Raw genomic sequence first — 19,170 nt, 5'->3', positions numbered from 1 at the left:
CGCAGGGTTAAATTTTTAAGCTACAAAGATAAATGAGCACAACGCAAGTCAAACACAACTGATGAACTCTACTCACTTTGTCCTGTTGGAGAATTTATCTAGAAATGTGTTTTTCGACACGTTGCATATCTTTCCATCAAACAATAAAAAAACTTAATGTATAAAACCTAACATTTTGTTTTAAACACAGGGTTTTATTTTTTTCAGTCACAAAGTTAAATAAACGAGGACATCAGTCGAAAAACGGCGTTTAGAATAATGTATTTGCCGGATTTAAAGTTGATTTAAGCTACCGAGCCTCAAGTTTTATGTGATTTTATACCATGCGCAATAGGCTTGAAAAGATAACTATGTAATCATACTAAAAAATGTTTAATCTTTTAAAAATATAGCAAGCGATAAAATTATAGTTTTATTTTATTTTTAAATGTCAAGCTGTTTGGGAATCATCGATTACATTCATTTTCATATTTTTTTATTGAATATAAGCCGTTCAAAAAGCCGTTTAGAATTATATTATCAATTCGTATATTTTTTTTTTTAAATTCTCCTCAACCTCCTTTTGCAGTCATCTGGAGTGGCCAGGGAGAGTAAAACAATGAAAGTCACAACAATTGTTTCCCACGATAAAATACACAATAGTGGTCAATAACCTAGTATTGTATTTATATTAAATAATTTAACATCCTCTATCACCACAACACTCTGACTACTAATCCACATTAAAAATAAAAGTGTTTTCTAAATTACTATTATATCACTAGTAATTATTTGTTTGAATATTTCTAGCCTTAAGTCATTCTAGCCAGAAGTCATTTTGTTACTTATATTACACAAGTGTTATAAAATATTGAATTTTAGTTAAAATGTATGCTTTCTGGCAAAAAATATTTGGAACCATTTGGAACCAGATTTTCAAGCCTATTAAATTATATAGGATATTACTGGATGTTAGATAAAATAGGACGGGTCGATGCTGGATTGTTTCATCTGACTGGTGTAATTAATCTCGACACCATTCGCCACTAAACCAATTTTTTGTCTACAAATATTGATTTTTACATAAAACTAATCACATTTTTATTAAAACGAATCACTTTTTGCCCAAAACTTCCAATTTTTTGTCTACAAATATTGATTTGTACATAAAACTAATCACTTTTTTTATTAAAACGAATCACTTTTTGCCCAAAACTTTCAATTTTTTTGTCAAAAGCAAATTATTTTTTGCCTAATTCCCCTTTGCATAAGGACTCTCTTCGTACATGATTATCTTATACTGCACAATACTTTTTTTTACACATATTACCTTTTCCTTTTTAAAAAATACGCGTTTTACTCTAAAGTGTATTTTATGGTCACCTTTTTCTAACAATCACACACCTTTTTCTCACTATCACACAACGTATTCTTATCAATCACATACCATTTTCCTAAAATCACTCATCTTTGCCTAGAAATCTAGCACCTCATACAAACCCAGCACGCATATTTTATGTTTCTCCGCGACGCTGTAAAAAAATTCTTCTAGCATTAAACGTACAATGTCAATACCCCACCAAAATAAAAAAAAAAAAGAATTCAGGTTTGCAAATATTAAACCAGTAATCAGAGAACTCGTTAACAGAAATCGATAACGAATGTACTTAAGACCTCCCACTAATCTTTGTTCTGTAGTCGTTAAAAATCTGCAGGCAATTTACGGCAACTTGTTTAAAATTGCCCTGTGGGAAAACTTCCTTTCTGGTACAGAACTGCCCTATCGAAGCATGAAATGTTTCAAATAACACTCTATTGTTTTAGGTTTTTGATTGATTTTTTTTTTCTGTAGGGGTCGTTAAACTATGAGACTGACATTTATGGTCAATGACGTGACGTCAATTTAAATGAATTTTATATTATTGTAAACCGGACCTCTGGAGTTTTCTTTATCACTGACAACATTATATATATATATATATATATATATATATATATATATATATATATATATATATATATATATATATATATATATATATATATATATATATATATATATATATATATAGGCCTATAAATATTTATAAACATATATAGGCCTATATATATATATATATATATATATATATATATATATATATATATATATATATATATATATATATATATATATATCCATATATATATATATATATATATATATATATATATATATATATATATATATATATATATATATATATATATATATATATATATATATATATATATATATTATATATATATATATATATATATATATATATATATATATATATATATATATATATATATATATATATATATATATATATATATATATATATATATATATATATATATATATATATATTACATACGAAAATCTCATCCCAGTTTTGTAGCTAGCAGCACCCCAGACTGGCTGTCTCTGCTCTAGTTAAAAAAAAAACATCCAGCCATTACACATTACACAATTACACATTCGCAGACGCTTTAAAAAAAGTTTAAACTGGGAGGGATGGGGGTGGGGGGTGAGAGAGACCAAAGACGTGGGAGGACCACCACTTTGACCCTCCTTATTTTTTGCTTGGACTTGGCCAGTGCACTGGCTAGTGTGTGCGGTGCATCAGCCCTTGTCAACACTGTCGTCTGCGAGCAGGTCAGTAAAGTCGCTCACATGACGTCATCAAATTTTAACCAGGTTGCGTCCCCCCCCCCACACCTCCCTCCCGTCTGTGTCATCTAGCGCCATACAAAAAAAAAATTAGACCAGCCAAAAAAATGAATCGTATTCTTACACTTTCTTTAAAAAAAAAACAAATTCCGACAAAAATTATCAACTTTTTAAATTCTAATTAATATGAAATACAAGAATGATACAAGATGGGACGACGTGGTCTAGCGGTAGAGCACTAGGTTTCCTTTCTCCCCCCCCCCTTCACCTCCCATCCCTTCTGTGTCATCTATCGCCATACAAAAATAATTAGACCAGCCAAAAAAAATGAATTGCATTCTTTCACTTTCTTTAAAAAAAACAAATTCCAAAAAAAAATTATCAACTTTTTAAATTCTAATTAGCACTAGACTGCTAACCTGAAAGTCTCGAGTTCAAATTCAGGTTCAAGTCAACATAAAGTCCCTGAGTTCACCCAGCTCTGAAGGGTACCAAACTAACGTTACGGAAAGCAAAGGTTACGGAAAGCACAGGTGGAATAGTGCTAATCACATTATCATCACTTCATAGGCCGAGGTCATATATAAATATAAATAAATATTAAAATATTTTAAAATATTTAAAAAAATATTATACACATAGGCACATATAAATAATTATATATATATATATATATATATATATATATATATATATATATATATATAATCTTCTATGAGCTTGGGTTAGGTTTAGATACGATGAACTTGATAACAAAATAACCACTAATCAGCTTTCAGAGACTATTGAATAAGTGGCACACAAAAAACGTTTTTTTTTCTCAAATTATAAGATATCATCTAATCCATAAACCAACGGCTCCTAAACAGCAGCAGCCTGCTTGCTCAACAACTACATCATTGATATATCTTTTACCTGAGCAATCAATTTTTGGTTAAACACCGACATTACAATATTTGTATCGTCAAGTGATTTTATTTTCTGTCAAGGTTAAGATTTGGGTTAAGGTTATGAAAGGGGTGTGGTCAGAACTAGTGTTTAGTAAAGAGGTTAGCGACATTGAAAACAAGAACAATATCGACAAATCGACTTTTTTGAAAAGCACCAAGGTGGTCTTTTTTTTCTCTAGAACAGACTACAAAATATGATAACTAATCTAGTGACCAGCATATGAAATAACAAAACGAGACGCATAAATCAATACCTGCATTAAAACACAACGCAATGTAAATCGATAGTAAGAGCACTTTACAACTGTTTTGTTTAATCTAACCGTAGCGTGATGTGTAGTTGTTTCCTTTTGGTTTTTTTTTTACAAGAAATGTCTGTCATTTCTGGTTACAAAAGTCTGTCTTGGTTTCTGATGACAAAAGTCTGCCTTAGTTATTGACAACAAAAGTCTGCCTCAGTTTCTGATGACAAAAGTCTGTCTTTGTTTTTAACGACAAAAGTCTGTCTTTGTTTCTAAACGACCAAAATCTGCCTTTGTTTCTGATAACAAAAACTCTGCCTTACAGAAGTCTGTTATTTATTTCCGACGGCAAAAGTCTGTCATTGTTTCTGACGACAACAGTATGTCTTTGTTGCCCACAACAAAAGTCTGCTTTTGTTCCCCACGACAGACTTCTACTAGTGACAAAACAAAGCAGAACTATCCGCTGACACCAATAATCAATAACCAGTAAACACTAGTTAAGAGCCAATTAATAATTCATCGAACTTGTTTTTTTTCTATTTGAGGCCGAGTTCAATACTAGTCAATCATTTTGCAGGAAGGTGTTAAAAAAGCTATATTCGTGTATTCGCCTACGGTTAAAGTAACTATATTCGTGAAAACGCCTACGGTTAAAGTAACTATATTCGTGAAAACGCCTACGGTTAAAGTAACTATATTCGTGAAAGCGCCTACGGTTAAAGTAACTTTATTCGTTTTTTATTTTTTTGTTTGCTAGTGTTTAAAAAAATAACAGATCCATTTTGTTGGGTGGGATTTAAATATCATTTATTTTGCAGGGAATATTTAAAATCATCCATTAAACTATTTCAGGGGGGGGGGGTTGTCAGTTTTGTTTTTAAAAATTATTTTGCTTCAAATATTAAAAAAAAACTACCTGTTTGTAGAAAATATACCCCGCTTATACCATAGAAAATACCACAATTCCAAACAAAATATCCCACCCAGTCCACTTATTCCCATCCCAATCTGACCTTCAAAAGTTAACGTTGAGTACAACATCGTAAGAAAAATATTGAATGCATACACTTATAGACTTTCTGGATCAAAAGTTAGGTATAGGGCCTATACATTTCTCTGTATGTATGTATGTTTTTGCTATATGCATAAAACACCTGGCTTGCAACTAAACCACCTTAGAGAAATTCCAGGGTGGTAAAGCTCATAGATGCTTACCACTAAAGTCAAGAGTTAAGGCAGAAGAGGTTTGCAGATTTCTCTTGGGTGTATCAAGACTATGAAAGAAAATCAAGAAAGAAAAGCAGACTAAAGTCGGCGCTTAACATAGTGATTCGATTTGATGGTGTTTGAAGAAATTAATTATAATTAAGAACAAAGAAAAAGAGAAGAAAAATTGCAGCCACTCGGCTTGCCTCTGAAGAATTCAACAGATTCGGTAGTCAGATACTACCAGCAATGCCAAGCTGTTTCAAAGGACGACCAGAGTGAAGTTGAGGACGAAATAACGTGGAAATGTTGTGGATGGATTGGGTACACCTTACACAAATCTCCATCAAGCACCAGCAGACAGGCTGTAAAGTGGAACCATCATGGCAAGCGAATCCGACTCTCACAAAAATACAATAATGACGACGTTATTTGAGGAAGGTACTATTAGGTTTGTTTACACCTGAAGACTGCTGTAAGTGGGAGGTATGGCCAAGGACTATAGAGATTTTTTTGTGTTTTGGCGGCTCATTTGCTAGCAGGCCAGAAGGTGTTATGTATATATATATAAAGGTGTTATAAATATATATATATATATATATATATATATATATATATATATATATATATATATATATATATATATATATATATATAATTCCCTCCAATTTACATTGTGAACTCCAAGTAAGCAACCTCTCTACCGATAGATCATCGCTGTCCCCACACTGACCTCCGAATAATCAGCCTCTCTAATCGCAGATAAACATTGTCCCTACAGTGACCTTCGAAGAACCTGTTTCTACCCACAGATCATCGATGTCCCCACATTGACCTCCGACTAACCAGCCTGTCTACCCATAGACAAACAACACCCCCTCCATTGACAGAATAATCAGCCTCTCTACCCAAAGACAATCGCTTCCCTCCCCCCCCCCCCCCCCACAGTGCAGAAGGAACACACACCAAGCAGATCAAAGAACTCAGCAGCCGCGGGATAATCGATTTCTTTAAAAGCAGATCGATACTTTTTTTCTTCGATTATGATCAATTGGTTAGAACGCGAACCGCACGCGCGCATTTGTGGACAAAACGCTTGGCGGATTATATTTTTTCCCTCACAAGCGGATTGTCTTTAAAACATACGCATTAACGCATCGTGGGTGTGTCATTGGGCGGTGGCGTCCTTAGCAACAAGTCAAGCCTTATGTGGAGGATTTTGTTGTTTTATTTCACTATCGTGGACAGAACTTAAGTAAGGTAAAGTTGAAAGGAGATGTATTGTGGTACTCGACTGTGTTTATAAAAGGAAATTTCAGGTTAGATAACTGTGGTATTGATTATTGCCTCCCTTTGTGGGTATTTATAGTTGTGCACGCTTTGAAGTCAGTTCGATGAGTGTGAACTGTATTCAATGGGTGACAGAAAGCACAGGTAGATGGTTTATAAGTTAAGGGCTGAGTTTTACATAAAGGTAAAGTAATCTATATTTAATACGAACTATTTTTATTAACTTTACTGCTAATGAAAAAAATAGATCGGTAAAAGAAAAAGATAAATGATTTTTTAACAATATAAACTAATTCTGTTTATAACCTGTGCATGGAATTTTTAATTTTTGACCATGCGCTATCTATATATATAATTCTCTTCTTCGAGCCGTTAGAAAACAAGCTGCAAACGCTCTCCCTACCTCCCCACCCCTACATGGTTTTAGTGAGCTGTGTTCACTCTAAATGTTTACAAGCAGAGCCAACGATTTTAAACGTAGGGGGGGAGGGGGGGGGGAGGAAAGGGGGGGGGGTTATGGTCCTTAACGAGCTACTTATAGTGTTTTAAAGAAATATTTTCAGTGTCAGCGTTGGTACTGTCGAATTCACAAATTATGAATTATTGAAAATTAGAAACATCTAAATAGCGGCGTATGTTATGCCGCGGGCCGGCTCGTTGTTATTATTGTAATAAAAAACGAGATAACCATCAACGCCTTCTGGTCCGACCACTTGAAATTTGTTAGGAGCTATACACTACAAATGATAACCAGTAAAATATAATATTATTCAGTATAATGCAGATATAAAGCATTCTATATTAGTCTACAATTTTGTTTCTATCATAATAAAAATTGAAAACAATCGCCAACGTAAAAATACTTTCTAGACATCGCCATAATTTCCCGTAACTTTTACTGACTTTTGGTTACCATCTCCAGAGTTATCGGTCCTGGATTACCCCATCAGTAAGCCCCGCTTGGGGCCATTTTGGTGATGTTAGTCTTTAGTCCTGGTATTCAGTAGACTTTGGGAGAACTCTTTTACGATCAATGTATGCGTTCAATATTAATTCCATACGACATATGTATGCGTTCAATTATAATTCCATACGATATATGTATGCGTTCAATTTTAATTCCATACGATATATGTATGCGTTCAATTTTAATTCCATACGATATATGTATGCGTTCAATTTTAATTCCATACGATATATGTATGCGTTCAATTATAATTCCATACGATATATGTATGCGTTCAATTTTAATTCCATACGATATATGTATGCGTTCAATGTTTATTCCATACGATATATGTATGCGTTCAATTTTTATTCCATACGATATATGTATGCGTTCAATTTTAATTCCATACGATATATGTATGCGTTCAATTTTAATTCCATACGATATATGTATGTGTTCAATTTTAATTCCATACGATATATGTAAGTGTTAAACGTTTGATTCCTTAAGATAAATGTATGTGTTAAAAGGTTTTTTTTACTAACGATAAATGAACGTGTTTAAGTTTGATTCCATTGGATAATTGAATGTGTTAAAAAGTTTCATTCCACATGATATACGTGTATGTTTAAAGTGTAATTTCATATGATAAATGTGTTAGTTTAAAGTTTTACGCCATAACTTCAATGTAGGCCTATGTTTAAAAGCTTGATTCCATAGGATATATTTGTATGATTAAAGGGTAATTTCATATGATAAATGTGTATGTTTAAAGTTTTATTCCATAACATAACTGTTTAAAAGTTTGACTCCATACAATAAATACGTATTTCAAGTTTCATTCCAAAAGTTTTGACAAACATTTCTGAAATTTTAAAACTACTGTAGCATCACTTTAACAGAGCTAACTTTAATGTTAAATCATCTTTTTTAGGCATTGTGTTACACATTTGCGATATGGAAAATAATATGTACCAAGCTTTAAACGATAAATATCAACTGTTGAAAAAGTTATGTGTACATCTGTAGGCATATTACTTTTTCTTTCCTGTACTAATTTATGTGTGTGTTTGTGATTTTGCGTTTGGGTGAGCTCCGTTAGCGTTTTTTGTGTGTGAATACTTGTGCCTGTCAACTTGTATGTGTGTGTGCAAGCGTGTGTGTGTGTGCATGTCTGTGCCTGTGCGTGGGTGGGTGTGTTTTTGTGAGCGCGCACGTATTGCACCCGTCTATAATACACTGTTTTGCTTTATCGATTCATTAAAATATATTCCATATGCCAGTTAGTGAGAACTAGTTTCTATTGCTTCAGCGCTTGACATCTATTCCCAAAGTATATCCATCAAAATGACATCTATTCCCAAAGTATATCCATCAAAATGACATCTATTCCCAAAGTATATCCATCAAGATGACATCTATTCCCAAAGTATATCCATCAAAATGACATCTATTCCCAAAGTATATCCATCAAAATGACATCTATTCCCAAAGTATATCCATCAAGATGACATCTATTCCCAAAGTATATCCATCAAGATGACATCTATTCCCAAAGTATATCCATCAAGATGACATCTATTCCCAAAGTATATCCATCAAGATGACATCTATTCCCAAAGTATATCCATCAAGATGACATCTATTCCCAAAGTATATCCATCAAGATGACATCTATTCCCAAAGTATATCCATCCAGATCTAGATTTTAAAAATAACGTTTATAGTTTTATATAAATACAGAAACTACCAATATCCGGTGCATATTTTTATTTCCCCACACATAAGAAACCCCTATTGTTGTAAATTCTGTGTTGTTGGTTGTTTTTTTTTAACTCTCATCGATCTCTCGTTATTTAGACCCACCGTTTTAGTCCTCACACACAACAATAGCTTGATCGATACTTTTAATAATGGTGCATTATTCATTACATTATAAATGTGCATGACTTCCAGTAATGTTCATAAGACCAGTAAATGCAATATCTAGCAAGGGCATTAAAAACAGCATACAATCTTTCAGTACATTTTTATAGCCTTTCACACGTGTGTTCCACTTGGCGACTTCTCCATTATTTTACAAGAACCTAGTTTAACATCCTGTTCATGTAAAAAATATTCACTTGTCAAAGAAGGTTTCGATAAGGGCAATATCGTTCAAATGTTAGAGTGAATGCAAGTCCCAGTATGCATTAGTTAACACATACACAAATATACATATATATATATATATATATATATATATATATATATATATATATATATATATATATATATATATATATATATATATACAATTATATGTACGTGTATACTTATAAAATGTTTGTATACATACCATCATCATCTTTTTGCTTGTGCTCAAGATACAAGGGACAGATGATGTAGAGTTCTCCTATTGCTGTGACCACGATATATGAAGGGATAGCGGGGTCAACACTAACGTGAGTTGAGTACCCATTAGAGCTGGGTGAACTGAGGGGCGTCCCACACACCGGGATCCGACCTTGAGGTTTCTGGCTTGCATTCGTATATCTACCATCATGTACCATCACGTATATAAGCATACACACACACACCTATATATATATATATATATATATATATATATATATATATATATATATATATATATATATATATATATATATATATATATATATATATATATATGCCTATATACAAGTCAAACTGAGGCGAAGACCGCCATGTTCACGCAACACATTTTTAGCACGTCGATAACAAAAACATGTTCTACTCGAATAACAAATCGATTTGCTCGTGGTTCGATCGACGTTTAATTCCTCCATGTTAATTTTCAAATGTTGGTTGACATTTGACACTGTGCAGGATCTGGCTCTATCGCACCATGACTTCACGCGTGACAGGGTTTTTTTATCGCTGATCTGCTGTAAAATATAGTTCGTTTTTAATGACATATGGTTATGGTGTTGTCAAGGACTTCAGCATACGACTGCTAACACGAAAGTCTCGAATACGTATGCGGAGCTCACCCCCCCCCCACCCCTCCGATTAAAATGGAATTTATGAATTTATATAGAAAATATATACTTTTAACAGTGTCCTACCCCCCCGCGCCCGAAAATTTCAAGTGTTCCCCTGTAGAAAAAATTCTTCTGGATTCAAGTCTGTAGAACGTCCCTGAGTACACCCAGCACTAATGGCTACCTAACTCACGTTTTCGATTGTAAAGGCGGCTGGGCATAATGCTGACCACGCTATACCTTCATATACCGAGGTCACAAAAACAGGCGAACTAACTCTACTTCACTTGTCCCATGGACCATCAGGTTCAATGCAACTTTACTTTATTTTTTATATATATATATATATATATATATATATATATATATATATATATATATATATATATATATATATATATATATATATGTATATATATATATATATATATATATATATATATATATATATATATATATATATATATACATACATATATATATATATATAATATTGAAAACTAAACTCATCAAATGTAACACTGTCAATTGTCTGTTTACCCTACATAGTGTAGCAGACCTGGCAATGGTTGTGACCCAAATTGTGGTGCTGACTTTGTCTGTGGTGTTTATTGACGCGAGTAAGTATCGATGTCATGTCAAGGCTTAGGCCTGAAGTATTACACATTATCCCAGTCTATCTAAATATGTTCTGTTATGAGGATACCACAATATGCATCGATATTTAGCTGATAGATCATCTATGAAACATGTATTTAACTTTACAGATGTGTCCCTGGTGTTTTCGTTAAGATTGCCAGTTTTATTAAATTAAAACGTGATTGTCTTTTGTCTACATTTATTGTCTTACATTGATTAGCAATAGATCTTTCTCTGTCTCATTCTCTGACTTTTTCTCTACCTCTCTTGTTCTATCTCACTCTATCTCATTCCTATTCATTATCACTGTCTTTCTCTCTTCTCTCTCACTATCCCGTGATCTCTCTCTCTCTAACACCGACTCTCACATTCACTCTTTATCTTATCTCTATCATTCACAAACTAACATCTCCATTCACATTCTCTTTTCTTATCACTCCTCGTCTCTCTCACATAAGCCATCATTCACTCTCTCTCTCTCTTCTTATATCTCTCTTTATCTCTCTCCTTATCTCTCTCATTATCTCTCTCCTTATCTTTTTCCATATCTTTCTTCCTTATCTCTTTCTCCTTATCTTTCTCTATCTCTCTCCTAATCTCTCCTCTCTCCATATCTCTCTCCCCATCTCTACTTGACTTGCTCTACCCCAGATGTCTACTTGACTCTCCCCATCTCTACTTGTCTCTCGCTATCCCAGATGTCTACTTGACTCTCCCCATCTCTATTTGACACTCTCCCCATCTCTACTTGTCTCTCTCCCCATGTCTACTTGTCTCTCCCCATTTCTACGTGTCTCTCCCCTCATCTCTACTTGACTCTCCCCATCTCTACTTGTCTCTCTCTGCCCCAGATGTCTACTTGACTCTCCCCATCTCTTTTTGACACACTCCTCATCTCTACTTGTCTCTCTCTCTACCTCAGATGTCTACTTGTCTCTCCCCATCTCTACTTGTCTCTCTCCATCTCTACTTGACTCTCCCCATCTCTACTTGACTCTCCCCATCTCTGCTTGACTCTTTCCCCATCTCTACTTCTCTCTCTCCCCATCTCTACTTGTCTCTCTCCATCTCTACTTGACTCTCCCCATCTCTACTTGACTCTCCCCATCTCTGCTTGACTCTTTCCCCATCTCTACTTCTCTCTCTCCCCATCTCTACTTGTCTCTCCCCATCTCTACTTGTCTCTCTCTACCCCAGATGTCTACCCGTCCAGCAGGATCGTCTACTACCTCCACACCACCCCCGCCTCCTGGGTGGGTGCCAGAGATTCCTGCAACCGTTACGGAGGTCACCTGGTCAAGGTCGTCGAGTCGGATGACCTGAGGGCGGACATCATCACAGTGGACACGTTCCTCGAGTGGAAGGGGGCGTACAGCAGGTTAGGTCTTTACAGCAGGTTAGGTCTTTACAGCACGTTAGGTCTTTTGGCGTACGGCAGGTTAGGTCTTTAGCGTACAGCAGGTTAGGTCTTTGGCGTACGGCAGGTTAGGTCTTTAGCGTACAGCAGGTTAGGTCTTTAGGCGTACAGCAGGTTAGGTCTTTTGGCGTACAGCAGGTTAGGTCTTTAGCGTACAGCAGGTTAGGTCTTTACAGCAGGTTAGGTCTTTTGGCGTACGGCAGGTTAGGTCTTTAGCGTACAACAGGTTAGGTCTTTTGGCGTACGGCAGGTTAGGTCTTTAGCGTACAGCAGGTTAGGTCTTTAGGCGTACCGCAGGTTAGGTCTTTTGGCGTACAGCAGGTTAGGTTTTAGCGTACAGCAGGTTAGGTCTTTACAGCAGGTTAGGTCTTTTGGCGTACGGCAGGTTAGGTCTTTAGCGTACAGCAGGTTAGGTCTTTAGGCGTACAGCAGGTTAGGTCTTTTGGCGTACAGCAGGTTAGGTCTTTAGCGTACAGCAGGTTAGGTCTTTAGGCGTACAGCAGGTTAGGTCTTTAGGCGTAGAGCAGGTTAGGTCTTTAAAGCAGGTTAGGTCTTTAAAGCAGGTTAGGTCTTTATGTGTACAGCAGGTTAGGTCTTTAGGCGTACAGCAGGTTAGGTCTTTAGCGTACAGCAGGTTAGGTCTTTATGCGTACAGCAGGTTAGGTATTTTGGCGTAGAGCAGGTTAGGTCTTTAAAGCAGGTTAGGTCTTTAAAGCAGGTTAGGTCTTTATGCGTACAGCAGGTTAGGTCTTTTGGCGTACGGCAGGTTAGGTCTTTAGCGTACAGCAGGTTAGGTCTTTAGGCGTACAGCAGGTAAGGTCTTTTGGCGTACAGCAGGTTAGGTCTTAAGCGTACAGCAGGTTAGGTCTTTAGGCGTACAGCAGGTTAGGTCTTTAGGCGTAGAGCAGGTTAGGTCTTTAAAGCAGGTTAGGTCTTTAAAGCAGGTTAGGTCTTTAGACGTACAGCAGGTTAGGTCTTTAGGCGTACAGCAGGTTAGGTCTTTAGCGTACAGCAGGTTAGGTCTTTAGGCGTACAGCAGGTTAGGTCTTTAAAGCAGGTTAGGTCTTTAAAGCAGGTTAGGTCTTTATGCGTACAGCAGGTTAGGTCTTTAGGCGTACAGCAGGTTAGGTCTTTTGGCGTACGGCAGGTTAGGTCTTTAGCGTACAGCAGGTTAGGTCTTTAGGCGTACAGCAGGTTAGGTCTTTTGGCGTACAGCAGGTTAGGTCTTTAGCGTACAGCAGGTTAGGTCTTTACAGCAGGTTAGGTCTTTTGGCGTACGGCAGGTTAGGTCTTTAGCGTACAACAGGTTAGGTCTTTTGGCGTACGGCAGGTTAGGTCTTTAGCGTACAGCAGGTTAGGTCTTTAGGCGTACCGCAGGTTAGGTCTTTTGGCGTACAGCAGGTTAGGTTTTAGCGTACAGCAGGTTAGGTCTTTACAGCAGGTTAGGTCTTTTAGCGTACGGCAGGTTAGGTCTTTAGCGTACAGCAGGTTAGGTCTTTAGCGTACAGCAGGTTAGGTCTTTAGGCGTACAGCAGGTTAGGTCTTTAGGCGTAGAGCAGGTTAGGTCTTTAAAGCAGGTTAGGTCTTTAAAGCAGGTTAGGTCTTTATGTGTACAGCAGGTTAGGTCTTTAGGCGTACAGCAGGTTAGGTTTTTAGCGTACAGCAGGTTAGGTCTTTATGCGTACAGCAGGTTAGGTATTTTGGCGTAGAGCAGGTTAGGTCTTTAAAGCAGGTTAGGTCTTTAAAGCAGGTTAGGTCTTTATGCGTACAGCAGGTTAGGTCTTTTGGCGTACGGCAGGTTAGGTCTTTAGCGTACAGCAGGTTAGGTCTTTAGGCGTACAGCAGGTTAGGTCTTTTGGCGTACAGCAGGTTAGGTCTTAAGCGTACAGCAGGTTAGGTCTTTAGGCGTACAGCAGGTTAGGTCTTTAGGCGTAGAGCAGGTTAGGTCTTTAAAGCAGGTTAGGTCTTTAAAGCAGGTTAGGTCTTTAGACGTACAGCAGGTTAGGTCTTTAGGCGTACAGCAGGTTAGGTCTTTAGCGTACAGCAGGTTAGGTCTTTAGGCGTACAGCAGGTTAGGTCTTTAAAGCAGGTTAGGTCTTTAAAGCAGGTTAGGTCTTTAAGCGTACAGCAGGTTAGGTCTTTAGGCGTACAGCAGGTTAGGTCTTTAGCGTACAGCAGGTTAGGTCTTCAGGCGTACAGCAGGTTAGGTCTTTAGGCGTAGAGCAGGTTAGGTCTTTAAAGCAGGTTAGGTCTTTAAAGCAGGTTAGGTCTTTATGCGTACAGCAGGTTAGGTCTTTAAAGCAGGCTAGGTCTATAGGCGTACAACAGGTTAGGTATTTAGGCGTACAGCAGGTTAGGTCTTTAGCGTACAGCAGGTTAGGTCTTTTGGCGTACGGCAGGTTAAGTCTTGGGGCGTACAGCATGTTAGGTCTTTTGGCGTACAGCAGGTTAGGTCTTTAGACGTACAGCAGGTTAGGTCTTTAGGCGTACGGCAGGTTAGGTCTTTGGGGCAAATAGCAGGTTAGGTCTTTACAGCAAGTTATGTCTTTACAGCAGGTTAGGTCTTTTAGGCGTACAGCAGGTTAGGTCTTTAAAGCAGGTTAGCTCTTTAGGCGTACAGCAGGTTAGGTCTTTAGGTGTACAGCAGGTTAGGTCTTTAGCGTACAACAGGTTAGGTCTTTAGGCGTACAGCAGGTTAGGTCTTTAGGCGTACAGCAGGTTAGATCTTTAGGCGTACGGCAGGTTAGGTCTTTGGGCGTACAGCAGATTAGGTCTTTATGCGTACAGCAGGTTATGTCTTTAGACGTCTTTACAGCAGGTTAGGTCTCTAGGTGTACAGCAGGTTAGGTATTTACAGCAGGTTAGGTCTTTGGGCATACAGCAGGTTAGGTCTTTAGGTGTACAGCAGGTTAGGTCTTTAGGTTGACAGCAGGTTAGGTCTTTAGGAGTATAGCAGGTTAGGTCTTTAGGCGTACAGCAGGTTAGGTCTTTACAGCAGGTTAGGTCTTTTGGCGTACAGCAGGTTAGGTCTTTAGGTTGACAGCAGGTTAGGTCTTTAGGTTGACAGCAGGTTAGGTCTTTAGGTTGACAGCAGGTTAGGTCTTTAGGTGTACAGCATGTTAGGTCTTTACAGCAGGTTAGGTCTTTACAGCAGGTTAGGTCTTTAGGCGTACAGCAGGTTAGGTCTTTGTGTCGTTTAGTTAGTTAGGTCTTTGGGGCAAATCAGGTTGGGGCTATCAGGTTATGTCTTATGGGCGTTTAGCAGGTTAGGTCCTAGCGACAAGCATGTTAGGTATGGGGGCAAACAGGCTAGGTCTATGAGGCGCTTAGAAGATTGTCTTTGTGACGTTTAGCAGATCAAGTAGGTTAAGTTTTTGAGGTGGTTAGCAGGTTCAGTCTAAGGGGAGTTCTTCTGGTTAGGTCTTTGGTGCGTTTAGCAGATTAGGTCTTCTATGTTACAGATAGGAGCGTTTACAAAGTTTTAAACACAATGAAAAAAATATTTTAAAGATTTAAGTCAAACTTTCTTAGCTTTATCATCTATACCACCCATTTCCTCACCCCCCCCCCCCGGCCTCACCATCTATACCACCCATCCCTCCCCAGCCTTGCACCACCCATCCCCCCAGCCTCACCATCTACACCACTCATCCTCCAGTCTCACCATCTCTACCATCTTTCCCAGCCTCACTATCTCTACCATCTCTCCCAGCCTTACCATCTCTACCATCTCTCCCAGCCTCACCATCTCTACCATCTCTCCCAGCCTCACCATCAATACCATCTCTCCCAGCCTCACCATCTCTACCATCCCCCAGCCTCACCATCTCTACCATCTCTCCCAGCCTCACCATCTCTACCATCTCTCCCAGCCTCACCATCTCTACCATCCCCCCAGCCTCACCATCTCTACCATCTCTCCCAGCCTCACCATCTCTACCATCCCCCCAGCCTCACCATCTCTACCATCTCTCCCAGCCTCACCATCTCTACCATCTCTCCCAGCCTCACCATCTCTACCATCTCTCCCAGCCTCACCATCTCCACCATCTCTCACCAGCCTGACCTCCGATGTCTGGACCGGCCTCTACAAATACCTGGACACCAACACCAGCAGCGACCAACTCATGTGGCACAGCTGCGACCCCTTCTCCCCCCTGACGGACACCAACTCTGGTATCGGTGCCTCCCTCAGGGCCAGCCCACACTACTGCACCAGCATGGATCACGACTACAAGCTGCAGGCCACGAACTGCACGAAGGAGCTGCCGTACATCTGCCAGATCGACGAAGGTGATTGGTTAGTTGTGTTAGAAGATGGAAGGTGGTTGGTTAGTTGCGATAGAATGTGATTGGTTAGTTGTGTTAGAAGATGGAAGGGGATTGGTTAGTTGTGTTAGAAGATGGAAGGGGATTGGTTAGTTGTGTTAGAAGATGGAAGGCGATTGGTTAGTTGTGTTAGAAGGTGGAAGGGGATTGGTTAGTTGTGTTAGAAGATGGAAGGGGATTGGTTAGTTGTGTTAGAAGATGGAAGGCGATTGGTTAGTTGTGTTAGAAGGTGGAAGGGGATTGGTTACTTGAGATAGAATGTGATTGGTTAGTTGTGTTAGAAAATGGAAGGTAATTGGTTAGTTGTGTTAGAAGATGGAAGGTGATTGGTTAGTTGTGTTAGAAGATGGAAGGTGATTGGTTAGTTGTGTTAGAAGATGGAAGGTGATTGGTTAGTTGTGTTAGAAGATGGAGGGTGATTGGTTAGTTGTGTTAGAAGATGGAAGGGGATTGGTTAGTTGTGTTAGAAGATGGAAGGTGATTGGTTAGTTGTGTTAGAAGATGGAAGGCGATTGGTTAGTTGTGTTAGAAGGTGGAAGGGGATTGGTTACTTGAGATAGAATGTGATTGGTTAGTTGTGTTAGAAAATGGAAGGTAATTGGTTAGTTGTGTTAGAAGATGGAAGGTGATTGGTTAGTTGTGTTAGAAGATGGAAGGTGATTGGTTAGTTGTGTTAGAAGATGGAAGGTGATTGGTTAGTTGTGTTAGAAGATGGAGGGTGATTGGTTAGTTGTGTTAGAAGATGGAAGGTGATTGGTTAGTTGTGTTATAAGATGGAGGGTGATTGGTTAGTTGTGTTAGAAGATGGAAGGTGATTGGTTACTTGAGATAAAATGTGATTGGTTAGTTGTGTTAGAAGATAGAAGGTGATTGGTTAGTTGTGTTAGAAGGTGGAAGGGGATTGATTAGTTGTGTTAGAAGGTGATTGGTTAGTTGTTTTAGAAAATGGAAGGTGATTGGTTAGTTGAGATCAAATTTGATTGGTATGTTGTGATAGAAGAATTATTATAATTGGTTAGTTTGATTTAGAAGACTGAAAATGATTGGCTAGTTGTGTTAGAAGATGGAAGGTGATTGGTTAGTTGTTTTAGAAGATGGAAGGTGATTGGTTAGTTGAGATAGAATGTGATTGGTTAGTTGTGTTAGAAGATAGATAGTGATTGGTTAGTTGTGTTAGAAGATGGAAGGTGATTGGTTAGTTGTGTTAGAAGATGGAAGGTGATTGGTTAGTTGTGTTAGAAGATGGAGGGTGATTGGTTAGTTGAGATAGAATGTGATTGGTTAGTTGTGTTAGAAGATGGAAGGTGATTGGTTAGTTGTGTTAGAGGAAGGATGGTGATTGGTTAGTTGTGTTAGAAGATGGAAGGTGATTGGTTAGTTGTGTTAGAATGGGATTGGTTAGTTGTGTTAGAAGATGAAAGGTGATTGGTTACTTGAGATAAAATTTGATTGGTATGTTGTGATAGAAGAATTATTATGATTGGTTTGTTTGATTTAGAAGACTGAAGATGATTGGCTAGTTGTGTTAGAAGATGGAAGGTGATTGGTTAGTTGTGTTAGAAGATGGAAGGTGATTGGTTAGTTGTGTTAGAAGATGGAAGGTGATTGGATAGTTGTGTTAGAAGAAGGAAGGTGATTGGTTACTTGAGATAAAATGTGATTGGTTAGTTGTGTTAGAAGATGGAAGGTGATTGGTTAGTTGTGTTAGAAGATGGAAGGTGATCGGTTACTTGAGATAGAATGTGATTGGTTAGTTGTGATAGAAGAATTATGATGATTGGTTAGTTTGATTTAGAAGACTGAAGATGATTGGATAGTATGTAAAAAATTAAATGAAGATGATTGGTTTTTTCCTTTTGAAGGAAGTAGGTTTTTAAGACGTGTGTTAGACTGACGTTGTTGTTGTGTGACTTATGTTAGACTGAAGAAGTTGTTTGGTAAGATGCCGCATATTTGCCTAAGTTTCAGATCATCTTTACATTATCTTCAGTTCTTAAAATTTTTAAATTAAACGACACACTTTTTACCCGTTAAAAGGACATTATTTTTTTCTAATATTTGTTTCTCAATATATGTTCACATATTTTGTTTTCATAAAAATTGAAACTTTATTCTTATAACTAAAATAAAATCTCAAAGCTGAATTTTTTATTTTGTGTGTAACGAAATATGTTCGTGTCTGTCTTGTAGGTCAGTGTTGGTTTCTGCCTCTGGAGAACAAAGAGTTCAAAATAAACGCAACACAGAGCAACACAACGGAGGGGCTGAACGCATGCGCTCAGACGTGCAGGAATTTTGTGTCCGCTGCCGGTGTTGAGTGCTGGGGTTTTGTGGGTGAGTGATGGTGGTGTTGTGGTGCTGTGGTTTTATGGTGTTCATGTGTTGAGGTGTTGAGGTGTAGGGTGTGGTTTGATCGTGAGGGGTGTTGGTTACTGGGGGCTTGTGGGTGAGTGATGGTGGTGT

General features: G+C 37.8%; 1 protein-coding gene across 3 annotated transcripts in view; it reads left to right on the top strand.

The window, feature by feature from the left end:
• The first annotated feature begins 6,218 nt into the window (after positions 1-6,218).
• Positions 6,219-19,170, top strand: part of LOC131949162 (uncharacterized) — a 23,237-nt gene continuing 10,285 nt past the window's right edge. The window contains exons 1-5 of one of the 3 annotated variants that reach the window (XM_059310949.1): positions 6,219-6,333; positions 10,872-10,942; positions 12,159-12,339; positions 16,439-16,671; positions 18,898-19,041. In XM_059310949.1, coding sequence (XP_059166932.1) covers positions 10,888-10,942; positions 12,159-12,339; positions 16,439-16,671; positions 18,898-19,041 — 613 coding nt within the window. In that variant the 5' untranslated portion in view covers positions 6,219-6,333; positions 10,872-10,887. Of the gene's footprint in view, positions 6,339-6,483; positions 6,553-10,871; positions 10,943-12,158; positions 12,340-16,438; positions 16,672-18,897; positions 19,042-19,170 lie in introns of those variants that run through there. The other 2 variants (XM_059310946.1, XM_059310948.1) reach the window with 2 other exon arrangements.

The sequence above is a fragment of the Physella acuta genome, unplaced genomic scaffold (genome assembly GCF_028476545.2).
Source record: "Physella acuta isolate Inbredline_101_S28 unplaced genomic scaffold, ASM2847654v3 ptg000676l, whole genome shotgun sequence".
Classification (NCBI taxonomy): domain Eukaryota; kingdom Metazoa; phylum Mollusca; class Gastropoda; family Physidae; genus Physella; species Physella acuta.
Note: the sequence above shows the minus strand (reverse complement) of the source record. Positions and strands in the feature narration are given on the sequence as shown.